General features: G+C 30.9%; 1 protein-coding gene across 1 annotated transcript; it reads right to left on the bottom strand.

Moving 5' to 3' along the window:
• Positions 1 to 1,729: 1,729 nt before the first annotated feature.
• LOC107482424 (ranBP2-type zinc finger protein At1g67325) lies at positions 1,730 to 6,308 on the bottom strand. The gene is made up of 10 exons (XM_016102909.3): positions 6,235 to 6,308; positions 5,867 to 5,912; positions 4,136 to 4,251; positions 3,482 to 3,755; positions 3,256 to 3,326; positions 3,083 to 3,134; positions 2,882 to 2,991; positions 2,733 to 2,757; positions 2,472 to 2,623; positions 1,730 to 2,220 (listed from the first exon to the last, which is right to left on the bottom strand). Exons 1-10 carry the CDS (start codon positions 6,241 to 6,243, stop codon positions 2,218 to 2,220), a joined length of 858 nt encoding a protein of 285 aa, XP_015958395.1. The 5' UTR covers positions 6,244 to 6,308; the 3' UTR covers positions 1,730 to 2,217.
• Positions 6,309 to 13,462: the final 7,154 nt, after the last annotated feature.

Below are 13,462 nucleotides of genomic sequence, written 5' to 3'. Positions count from 1 at the left end.
ATGAGAGAGAGGAGAGAAAGAGAGAGAGAAGGGGGAGAAGAGAGAAAAAGAGGGGGAAAGAGAAGGAAGAGAAAGAAGAGAGAAAAGAAGGGGAGAGAGAGAGAGTGGAAGAGAGAAAAAAATATGTAAAAGCTAATTTTGGTGTTTAAATAAAACTATTTTTAATTTGGTTTAAAACTAATCTGAACTATAAAAATTGATTTTTACAAAAACTATGATTTCAATTCAATTTTCTATTTGAAAAAAATGATTTATTTAAAACAGTTTCACTTCAATTTCAATTTAGTAAAACTAATTTTTTTGCATACCCCTAATTAAACCAGCTAGTCATATTAGTTCAACAGAGTTCCCGAATAACATCCCTGACGTTTAAGCACATAGAACATAGGATTTGAATCTTCTAAAATTTGAATTTTACTTTACAGAGTAAAGTGTGATCTTTTACCCTTAAATAGTTTCTCTTTCATATTTATTCTTAGTCCCACCTATGAAATAAACGGTGAGAGATCACACTTTACTCTCTTCAAACTTTAGAGGACCCAAATCCTAGAACACAACCGTTCAGCCACTACATAATTGTCCCTCCACCATCTAGTTGCCACAATCAGGTGCCACTACCCAGTCAGTTATGACAAACAATGCCATACAATGATTCTCGTACAAGCATTGGCAGCCACTCGTTGCCCACTAGTGATCAAGAATGTCAGTGATTGTTATGTAACATGGTTACTGCCAATCTGATTTCAGCAACTGTCGGTGGCTCATTGCGAAAAGCAAGAACAGCAAGTTCACTTGCTTTAAGGAACGTGTTTCCAATTTGTTACTCTTTATTTTGGACAGAAGGGATTTGTTACTTTAGGATTAGTAATTGGTGATTCAGTTACAAATTGGGCTCGACTCTTGGCCAGCCTTATTTTTAAAGGATCAACAAGCAACAAAGCTTTGTCATTCATTGACCCAACAAACGCAGAAAAAGAAATGTGCAGCTGAGGCCTGAGGCTTTAGTTGAATAACAAATCAAATACTGCACTCGGGATTCGAAACCTGTCCAGCAATGGATGGAAACCTTCAAGTGTTGTGTGTGTAATGCGAGTGAATGACTAGAGTTGTGACTGTCCAATCCATCTAACAAAAATTAAGTTATACTTATATGTGATCATTTATTTATTTATTTTAAATAGGCCTGACCATAATACACCAGACTTAAACCACGGACATGAATGGTTCGATTTCCCTTCCATTCAGTATTCTCAACCATGGTTCATTGTTCACAAACAAAACAATGTTCTTCACGCAATGGATGGCTCCTAAATACAATGAGAGGTTACCTAGTTTATTTCTCCCTCCTATTCCGTTTAGACAAAGTCAAACAACGTGTAGATCGTAGAGCAGTGAACTTGCTGCTAAGTTTGTAATTGACTTGGACTGTCGACAACTACCCCATCTTGACATAGAAAATTTCTATAACTTCCTTCGAAATCATCCACTCATGTGACCACATAGAATATGCAGGAAACCAGGAAAATGTGTAATATATCATAAACCTCATGTAGTGATCAAATTCCAAGTGATGATCTTACCTTGTACATGTTATAGCAAGAGGTGCTACGTGTTAAATAACCCTATTAAAATTCTGCCATCAACCAAAATTAATCTACTCCTAAACATCAATTAAGTGCTACATGTGATGACACCAAAAAGGATTTAGAAATGCTGATGCACCTAATAGTGAAGGTAGGATAACAAGCAGACGCTTTTTCAGCTAAATAATCTAAACTTCCAAATTTCATATGTTTTTGACGCATCTATTCATCTAACGATAAACTTAAAACAGACAACCAGAACCAAATGAAAACTTAGAACTGGGAGGAAGCTGCAATAACCTTTCTGCCACTGGTAACTTACCTAAATGCATATGGGAACATTACCACTAGAATAACGAGTTGATTCCGAAGAGTATAGGAAACCTATCTGTGAAATTCCAGAACCGACTTTTAAAATCTTGCCAGGAAAGCTGGCTGACACATGCATCACAACAATCCAAGACCAAAATACCATCTCAGTTAATACAACAACTTGACACACATAACGAGAAGGTGAATGTGAATTGACAACTGCTTCAAATAGAGGACGACAAGACTGACTGTCAGACACCGAAATTGGGCAAAGCTTGATGACAACTCTGGACCTTCTCAACCCTCAAATATGTCCTAGAACTCACTGGAACAGTAAATAATTGCAAATTAAATATTGCAATGGATAAATATAACGTAAATATTAAACACATACGTAAAGCTGAAACAAAAAGATCCAAATGAAAGAAAGCAAAGATGAAACTCCATCTTAAATAACACCTTCACAATGGCTTGCCATTTTAAAATGTTCATTATGTTACACAGATCTTGTAAGATGAATAGATGTTGCAACAAGCTTTGAAGGTTAACAAAATGCAAGTATTTTCCACAACAAACCTGATCGTTTTGATCTGGAGCTGGTGAGGTTGATTTCTCTGCTTCAGCTGGCTTGTCAGCACCACAATTCTGTCTGTTGCACTTGGTTCTGAATGGATAGTTTATGTTGTTACACTTGTCACACTTCCAGCTCCCTTCAGGCATCTTTTGCTCTGAATGACAAGTACAAGAATCAGGAAACATAATTACCAATTACACTTCTACATAAGCCAAAGCCACAAAGGCATCATTCAAGTAGGGACAGATGCTTTGCCAACTTACTTGAATTTTTGTCCGACTTCGAGGGCTGCAGCACATGTTCACATCCAACAATTGTAAACAATAACAATGAATGTCAAACATAAATTGACATTTTCTCTATATAAAAGAAATTAACATAAATCAATTTGCTCAATGTAAAGGCAGCAGACCTGGGATCCAGGCTTCGGTGTATTGCACTTTCTCATGTTGCATACAGGTCTAAATGAGAAGTTGACATTGCCACATTTTGGACATGTCCAATCGTTGTCACGAGTTGCATCTACATGAAAAAATAGGAAGTGGAAGAAACAATGCTACATCAAGAAACTCTCAGTTGAATTAAAAATACAAATATTCCAAATAGAACAAACCTGCACCCTTTTTTGGAGCCTTGTCCTCAGGAAAAAATCCCGGCCTAGGACCCTGCTCAGGCAGAAATTGACTATTAAATTCCAACTAGCAACAGAGATGAATTACAAAGTATGACAGTCTTGTCCAAACATTGTAATTTATAAACAACAACGTTCAACATCTAATGTCATACCATTGCTCCAGGTCCAATAGGCATACCCAGTCCATATCGGTCTAAGAGTGGTGGCATGCCATATATTCCACCTGCCATGGAATTTCCAACCAAAAGGTTAATATTAACTGGAACAGGATCCAATCAACAAAGGAGATATTACAGAAGCAACAGCAAAAATAACATTAAATACACAATTGCTAGACTTTATTGACTTGAAACTAATGAAAAGGCAAAAAGTAAATACCATTTCCCATCATGGATCCGCTTGAGTAGGGTGTTGGCCCAGATAAATGCAATGGCCGATAAGGACTGCCAGCAGAAAGGCGACTTGCATAATTGTAGTGATAAGCTGATCCTCCAGAAAATGGAACATCATAGGGAGGAATAGATGACCCATTGAATAGGGAAGATCCATATGGTGGGACTCCAAGATATATTGAGGAGGGAGTATTGGATCCTAAATAAGGAGCTGAGGATGAGTAACCCTGTGGAGCTTGTAGAGGCTTGGCAGCAGATTTCTGAAACCATTTTAGTATATAGTTAGATACTTAATTTGAAGAAGGAAAAATACTAGCAGAAGTTCATCATGAGTATGCATAAAGGATAAAATAATATGCCGGAACTTAGTTATTTAAGCATAAATATAGATTTATGTTTGTTCTCTTGCCCTTGATTTCGAAAGAAAATCTTATGAAACGCACATAAACACAATATAACAAGAAACATAGAAAGAGGAAAATCATAAAATGCTTTTATGAAACAAATGAGACCTTGTAAATCATTTGCAAGAGGAAAATCACCTTACAGAATGCTTTATGAAACAAATGAAACCTCAAATCATTTATAAGAGGAAAATTTGTATTTTAAAATTTGCAATGACAATATATTAACACCATACCGAATTATGATCAGCAGGCCTCGGTTGAGTACAGTTACGCATGTTACAAGTTGTCCTGAAAGAGAAATTGACATTGCCGCAGCTGGGGCAAGTCCAATCATCCTCTCTACGACTACCTACAAACAGAAATCAATTAAAGTGTGATTAGATTGGCATTCAACAATAGAAAATGCAGATTTTATGCAAATATGCAGATTTTTGTGCTTGTAAGGGTTTTGCATTTATTTTCCTCAAATTGAGATATCAATAAAAGCAAGCAAGCTGTTGCTTTTGTGGTAAGAATGTTGAGAAGCACCTTTGGACTACAAGTTTTTGGCCCTTCATCCTTCGTAATTCTTTTCCGTAAAATAGATGTTTGCTTATGGAAAATATAAAACATTACACATTCATAACTTTTTGTGATCAATGCTATCCAAACAACATTGATTACAACAATTCACCTCTTAAAATATATTTTCAAATATAAATGACATTATTATGAAGCGTTACTAGTCCGTACACATTTTTGTACAAATCGCATAAGAATACAAATAGCAGTTATAAAAGAACTAAAACTTACAAATTCACGCAAGTAACGACATCAAGAAAGGGCCAAAAAAAATTTGAAAGAACCAATCAAAACGTTTCATACGTACAAAAGAAATATTTCATGACAAATTAGAACTTTTCCATCATAAATGCACTTCGAGCCAAAACTAAATAAGATATCTCATTGTAATCTAAAATTAGCTATGAAGCACGACACTTTGCTGAGTTGTCGTGTCCACGTGTTGGACAAATTTCAAACATGACACTAATTGACACTCGTCTGACACGCGTCTTCTGTGCGCAACTATGTCTTAATAAAAAATAAAAAAAAATTCTCCAGACACGCTTGAACACAGCTAAATACTATCATATATTAGCGAGTCCAATCTTATTCTTAACATATATTCTTGAAATAAGTTTAGAAATAGTATATATTATTATTTATTAAAACAAAATATTTTAAATACTTTATATAATTAAAAACAAACATTAAAAATAGCTAACAAATTAATTTATATTTTAATATCAATAAAATATCAAAATATCATTACAATTTATCTAAAAAATACTTTACATTTTATATATACATGCTGACATGTCGTGTTCCCGTGTCTTATAAGAATTTAAAATTCGTGTCAATATCCGTGCATCATAGAAAATTAGTAATGCAAAGACACACAATACAAAGTTTTCGAATATACTTCAAATATAATGACAAGAAACAAAAGTGCAATGTTAATATTGCAACATATATCATTTCTGTTGCTACACCAGCATAAGTAATATCGATAGATATCTTCCAAAACATTTATTTTTCTAAACTCACTTTTGAGCTAAGGTTTTCCAAATATATAATATAATGAAGTAACACCGAATTGAAAGAATACATGCTATCCTATGCACCAGAAAATCACATGAGAACACCAACACCATAGTGTAGAACATCGTTCATGATAACACTTACCGTTGTACTACATCTTGGACAATCATTGAGGTAGAGTTTGCATCTTAAAGTAACAAATTGGCGATTATGAAAGTAAGCAAGTATGACTTCAGTACACAAATGCATAATAGTACGTAAAATTCCACACGTGAATTTCAATTATGAATAGCAATAATGCAATCCACAAAAATCAGAATATATATAATTTGATATATATTCATTTATTAAAAAAAAAAACAAAAAGGATCAAGAGAAAGCACCATCAGTCCTAGCACGCTTGGTAGCTGAAGAATTCCTGTTATCCACCTGAAAAACCAAAAATAAAGCTAAGATTCACATTCCATTACCTCGACAAGCCCAGACGACAATTCAAAATAAATCAATCAATCAACGCCAATTTGATTGGTTCTTACGTCACAAATTGCACAAATAAACCTGCAGAGAGAAGAAAATTCCGAAAAAAGAAAAAATAGTCCTAATTCATTGGCATGAAATCGAAGTAACATCTGGTAATAGATCAAAACCCTAAATCTCCATTAATAACAAATTAGGGTAGGTAATTGTGTTAGGGTTTTTCGAGGCAGACGATATATCGAAGGGGCTTTGAAGGAATGCCAGAGCGTTATACCTGAGACATGGCGATGCCGATGAGCAGTGACTGCGTTGTGAGAGGGAAAAACCGAGAGAGAGAGAGAGAGAGAGATTTTTTTAATAAATAAAATAAAATAGAATAAAATAAAATAAATACTAAATTTGGACGCAAGAATTAATGTGTTTTTAAACCTTATTACATATCTTGTGTATACTTGGGGCGAAATACGTTCATAATAAATTTATCCACACCGAAAATAAGATACATGTTTAAAAAAATCATTATATGTACAAATACAATATTAATGGGATAATAATTTTCAGCTATATAAGAGTTTGTTTATTTTATTGTAACTCCAATATCTTTTTTTCAATTCTCTTCATGTATTTTCTGAAAATATCTAATAATAAATATGTTGTTGTGAGTGTTTATATAAATAATTGTATTAGAGATAAAGACGAAGGAGGTGTGTTTGAATGCCTCAATTCAGCTCGACACTCTACCGGATTTAAAGAATTTGATATTAATGAAAATGGGGTTCAAAGTCAAAAGAGAGGTTACCAAAATTAGGTGCTTCATTCCTTTGGCAAATAAAGACTTTAAGTTCAAACTTTTTTGAGTCGTAGACGATGAACACGTATTTGCGATGTTTGATATTCATAGGAGAATCCTAACACACTAAGTTATAGAGCTATACGCGCCGAGGTCATTGATATTTGGAGGAGCTGATCCATCTACATCTACACCCTTGGGCCATCGATTGCTGCATCTTGGTTGCATTATGCTACACCAAAAGATCACATGTAGGAGGATTTTGAGTTAGAGGAGTATATCACTGAGACAGGTGGTTCCTTCGATAGCTCTTAGGAGGATGAGTTTGTAGCGGATACTCCGTTAGAATGAAGATTTCTCTTACCTGTATTGTGCCTGACCTTTCCAGTGTGCCTAGCCACTATCACACTGCACCTTAATGCGATGGAGGAAGATCCACTTTGTGGCGTTGGTACGTTAGGTGACGATTACAACCTTGACAAGGGCATTGAGTTTCGGGTGGGCCACCGATTCAAGAGTAGGAAAGATATTCATATGGGGTAAAAAAATTATAGTATTTGGTGAGCTGCAAAGTACAAAGTGGTTAAATTTGATTATATAAAGTATCACTGTTGAAGCAGGCAATGCTCAGATGGGTGTCCATGGAGCATACACATGTTACTTAGGTAAAATCTTGGTTATTGGTAAGTAACTAGTCACCATTTATGCTTTAAGTTATCTATGGTTTTTGCTTTTTGCTTTTTATTCATGAGTTACATGTTTGCCGTCATGTTGTATTTTAGGAAGGTTTGTAAGTTTTGTGGACCTCACACCTGCCTGGCACCGACAATATCTGCTAACCATGCCCAGCTAGATAGCTCGGTGATTGGTGGCGTCATCTTGTCTATCATCCAAGCCAACGCTTCAATATGCATCCTGGTGTTGTAAAGTATCATGCAACAGAATTATCACTTCAAGCCTTCCTATCGAAAAGTCTAGCTAAAAAAACAAAAGGCAATTGTAAATATATATGGTGATTGGGAAGAGTCTTACAACAAGCTTCCTAGATTTTTGCAATCCCTCCAATAGTGCCTTCCTATCGCAACAATGTATTTTTATAGTGGTGACAAATTTTTTCTCCCAATAACATCGACCCTCTGTTGAAAATACAGATAGACATTTGCAAAGACATCAACTATCCAAGGAAATACATATCTTCTCATTTGAAACCTTCATTGAAAAATCCCAGCATGATGCATCGGCTCTTCTACAAAGTAAGCTTTGAATAGACGATCAGGTTTTGTTTCTTGATCTCTATTTATCCACCTACGAGGAGTGGAGAAAGAGCTCTTTTGGAATATTGGTTTGCTGATATATCAAGATATTCTTTTTCTTTTTCTGAATCATCAAATAAACATTTGTCGTCTAATTATTTATGATTGTGTTATTTCACCAAACTTTTTTGTCATACAAAACTTCATTAAACATATTATCAAAACCCTTGTTTTTATAAGAGTTTTCTAACTATTTTGTTGAAATGTATTGCTTAGTAATCTTATAGGATGATAAACTAAATTTAAAGCGAAATTTGTGAATATAAATGAATGATATATAATTGATATTTATATATTTTTCTGCAATAACTAACAAGTTCTTAACGTCTATTTATGCAATGACTAGTTCATAATGTCTAGTTTTGGAATGACTAATTTGTGATGACTAGTTTACAATAACTAGAAAATAGTTAGTTTTGCAACTTTTACTTTTTGTAAATGCTAGTTCACAACAATGTTGACTCATTTTAAAAATTACATCACAAAGAAATAAAACATAGGACCCAAATAGAGAATAAAATATGGTACATCAAAAATGAAAATACATAAAGGAAATTAAACAAGCAATGCCAATTTACAACCTCACTCTATGAATAGAATCAACAATTAAGTAAATCACTTTGTAATAATTTTTTCACATACAATCTTATAAAGAGTTCGTCGCTTTTTACTCATTGTGGATGTGTCAACGTTAAATATTTGCATATCCATTTTCCTTTCCTTTGTCATCCTCTCCATTATACTTTCCTTTGCATTTATCTCCGTTACTTTGATGTATCTAGGATGAGTTTGTAATTTTTATTCTTTCGTCGTCGCTTGAAATTTAGCCTATTTTCTTGATTGTCGTAATCTTTTTCTCTATTTTTTTTCTCTTCTTCTCTTTCCTTTTCCCTATTTAGTAGCTCACTTTTCCTAATATTCTTAATATCCTCTATGAATAATAGTTTTTTAACTATCAATGATTTTTCTGGGGGAAGGTCTTCGGATATTTATATTTTTTCCTTACCTTTCTCTTGCTTTTCTTTGGTCCTTACGGGTGAATATAGGAGTCCACACTAGTTTTTTCAGTCAACAATATTTTTGAATTTGATGACAATAAATATATTCTAGTTGCACTTATCTTAATTCTCTTGAAACTTTTTCTTTGTCTTTGTCTTGATAGTTGTCTTATCTATTTTTATTCCAATCAAAGCATATTTCAATGCCTCTCAAACGTAAATTTTTTACCATAACTCATCCAAATTAGTGCCCGAATCTAAATCCTAATATAGAGAATTTTGAATTTCAATGACCAAAAATAGATAATCGCATAAATCTTAATAAGAATTTATTTATTGGTTATCAAACTAATTATACTCAAATAAAAAAAAAATTCAAATTATCCATGATCACAATTGAAGGAGAAAATTTAAAACTGATTAAAATTGCATGAAAATAAAAAAATAATTAATTAAAATTCAAGTGAATATATAACATTTTATAGTCAATAAATTTTATTCTTTCAATAGACTAGATTATTTATATAACTAACAGGAAAACTTCACTACTTGTAGCAATTTTTATAGTAAAACAAAAAAATAAATAAAAGAACAAATATGGGCTTAGGACAAACAAAAATTTTGGATTTAAATTTGTTTTATCTCTATAAAAAAATGTAAACACTCAATTTGGTCTTTATTTATTTTTGTCAAAGACAACATAATTTTTGTAAAGAAAAAAAACTTGAATTCCAATCTTATTATTTTGAGATAATATGGTTCCTTTATTTAAAAATTAATTAAATAATAATAAAAATTAATTTATACCAAAAGTTTTTTTTATAATTTGTAGTGTTTTAAAATTTTTTAAAAAAAAATTAATAATAGAACTAACTATAGCTGCTAGCCTGCTATTATGTACTACCACCATTTTCTTTTATCCTTATTTATAACTTTTATTTCTATTATTTTTATTGTGTAATTATGCATCATTATCATTATCTTTTCTATCATCGTTAACACTAATAACATCAATATTCTCTTTTCTCATTCTTTATTTGATGTTAGTTTTCCTTTTTAAAAAGTCTTTCTACTATAATGACTTTTTTTTTATTCGACATCACTTTTTGCTAGAAGTATGGTCTTTTTCTACTTAATCACTATTGGTAAAAAAAAATTAAAATAAATTTATTAATAATTTGTAAAAATTTAATATCCCAACATATTACGAATAAAATTCCTATAAAATCAACTTTTATTATTATTTGACAAATTTTTTTAACAAAAAGATGATATTATCCTAAAATAAAAAAAAATTAGGATTAAAATGTTCCATTTTTAAATAAAGATAGTCTTATCCTTAAAAAAAAAAATCGAATCAAACTTTTACTCTATAAATAACCCTTAATTTATTTAGAGTTATGCCAGATAACTAATGACTTTTTTAAATAACATGAATAACTACCAATCAAATCAAAACACACTACATTTCTAAATTACTTATCTAAATTTTAATTTAATATTAGAATAATCATCCGTATACTTACTGAAATGAATATTTAATATATCTATTGTTCACATTGTTTAATATTTTTATTGTCTATCTACATTTTTTTTTCTAAAATTAAAAATAAGATTCGAATTCGTAACCTCTGAATGAATACGAAAAGAATATGCTATTTGAAGAGAGTATGCCATTTTATAATTTATATATATAAATATTCTCTCCAAAGCAAAATAAACATAATCCAAAACATAATTATAAATATTGTCTCCAAAACAACATAAACATAATTCAAAACACTCAATTTTTATCTTCATACTCTTATAAGTTAGGTTGGGGGAAGCTAGGTTTTAGGAAAAAAATTGCAAAAATACCCCCTCACTAAAAAAAATCTTAGCCCGGCGGGGAAGCCCGCCCCGCTCCGCCAAAGCCCGCCAAAACCCGCGGTTTAAGCGGTGCGGGTTAGGCGGGCTTTTGCTATTTGGCGGTCCCGATTTTTCAGCCTAGCCCGCTTTTTTTAGCGGGTTACGCGGGCCGACCCGACGGATTTAGACCCGTTTGCCACCTCTACGTACACCTAGTAAAATGAATATCTGATATATTCATTGTTCACATTGTTTAGTATTTTTATTATTTACTTATATTTTTTCATTTATTAATGACAAAATCTTTCGAAGTACAATTTCCATTGTTGTTCCAACTAAAATATCCAAAGTGAGAACTTCTAATGGTTTGGTCAACTTATTATTTTACAAGGCAGTCAACCATAATGCGAGCATTAGAAGGTGTTTGGTCCAGCCAATTGAATACTGATCACTAAAGCTGTACAATCATAAATGCAATCTTGAATGAACTTAAATATGTTTGGAACTTGGAACAAAAAATAATGCTTCACCCTACTCTCATGGATGGACAAAACTACTTGAATGTGTGAGTTGCTAGCTAGGTTTAAATCCTTTTGTCGTATATGTAACCGTGAACAATTTATGAAGTCAGCATACTTAGGGTTTGCGTAAAGGCTATTTCTCTTTCCTTTATTTATAAAATATATATATTTTTTTTGGTAAAATTATAATAATATTAAAAAATATTTTAATGGAATAGATTAAAATATATGTTATATTAATTTTGTAGTACAGTAGAGTATATATTTTGAAAATAGAGGAAGAAAAATATCATTTTGTCAATAAATCTTAATCTCTTAATCATCCAATATTATAATAAATTAAATGAAATAATCTATTTCTCTTAATATCTCAAAAGAAAAATAAAAACTAAACTACTAAATAAAATATTTTATAGTTAAATGTCAATTCTAAGTTCTTCTTTATTATTGATTGTATGTAGACATATTACCATTCTTCATAACCAAATTATTTAAAACCTTTAAACTTCCTCCAATATAATCTAATATGTTCTACCAGCACATAATATATAAGGCAGAAACTCACCTGCAGTCGACTGCAGGTGAAGTTGCTTCTGAATGGGTGACACGTGTTACTATATGGTTTAAAAAAAATCGGTTTATTTTATATAAATGATTTATTTAAAAAAATCGGTTTGAATTGGACCAAGCAGTTACTTTTATTCCCTTCTTCGTTTCGCACGTAAAATTCGTTCTCTTTCAATTCCTTTTTCAAAACTAATATGAAACTTTCAATTAGGTATGTTTCTTTTATTTATATTTCTTAATCAAATTTATTATTTTAAATGTATTTCTTAATTTATGTTTTTATTCATTCCTCTGTGAATGATGAAAATTATTTAATAAATACGTACATATTTATGTCATCACACTATTTTGATGTTCAGGATCATAAATACCAAGATAATTCATGGCAATTTCATGTGATGGAAGACAAAAATGTAATTATGGTATAACGTAGACTAGTTAATAGCATGAGCATTATTGAAATTTTAGCATGATCTCTTTCATATTTGTTATATGTCTCTTTAGTTGGTGATGTTATAGTTTATTGTGATGATATGATGGTAGTTTAATTGTATGAGTTAGGTCCTTTTTATTTGATTGAATTTTTTCTATGGCTATCCTATTCTTGATGGCAATGTCAAAATAAATATTTTCATTAGTTATTTTTTTTTCTCTATTTTTGAATCAATTTTATTTTGAAAAAATTTATTAAAAAGTTTTGTTGTAGACAAAATTAATAATATTATGTTCAATTATTTAAGGAGACCAAATTAATATTTTGATTAGATACTTTTGTTTTATTGAAAATAAATTCTAATTTCATTAAAAAATAAATTCTAGTTGATAAGTAAAAACACAAAAACGTGCATGACAGTGAAATCATAATTTCTAGACAAGTAAATTATAGTCTTATTATCTTAAAAAAATAATTTATTTATAGAATAATATTGAAAAATTAACAATAATTTGCATGAAAATAGTTTATTAGTAAAATAAAAGTTAATTGATTGATTACCATAAAATTTAATTTAACGATAAATTTGCAATTGAACATATTTTTACAGCTTAATTTAAAAACAACTGAAAATATAAGTTAGGGGAAACAAAACAAAACTTATCAAGAAAATAAAAACAGAAACACAAAAAAAAGGACAAATGATATCATTTATGTCATTCCTATAAAAAAATCGTGAATTTTATTTCTTTTTCAGAATACTAAATTTTACTTTTTCAAACAATTTGTATACATATATTTGACAAAAATTAAATAAAAAAGTTTCAGATAAATTTAAAAAAAAATTGGTCAATATGAATGAAGAAAAGGAACATATCAAATTCATCTGTTAGGAATTTAGGAATAACATGCAGAAAGAATTTAAATTATTTTAAAAGTAGTTATTTAATCTATTGAAACCGGTTTTTTTAAATAAACCATTTATATAAAATAAATCGATTTTTTTTAAACCATACAGTAACACGTGTCAAC

This window comes from Arachis duranensis, chromosome 4 (assembly GCF_000817695.3).
Source record: "Arachis duranensis cultivar V14167 chromosome 4, aradu.V14167.gnm2.J7QH, whole genome shotgun sequence".
Lineage (NCBI taxonomy): Eukaryota > Viridiplantae > Streptophyta > Magnoliopsida > Fabales > Fabaceae > Arachis > Arachis duranensis.
The sequence above is the reverse complement of the archived record's forward strand: the minus strand, read 5'-3'. Positions and strand labels throughout refer to the sequence as shown.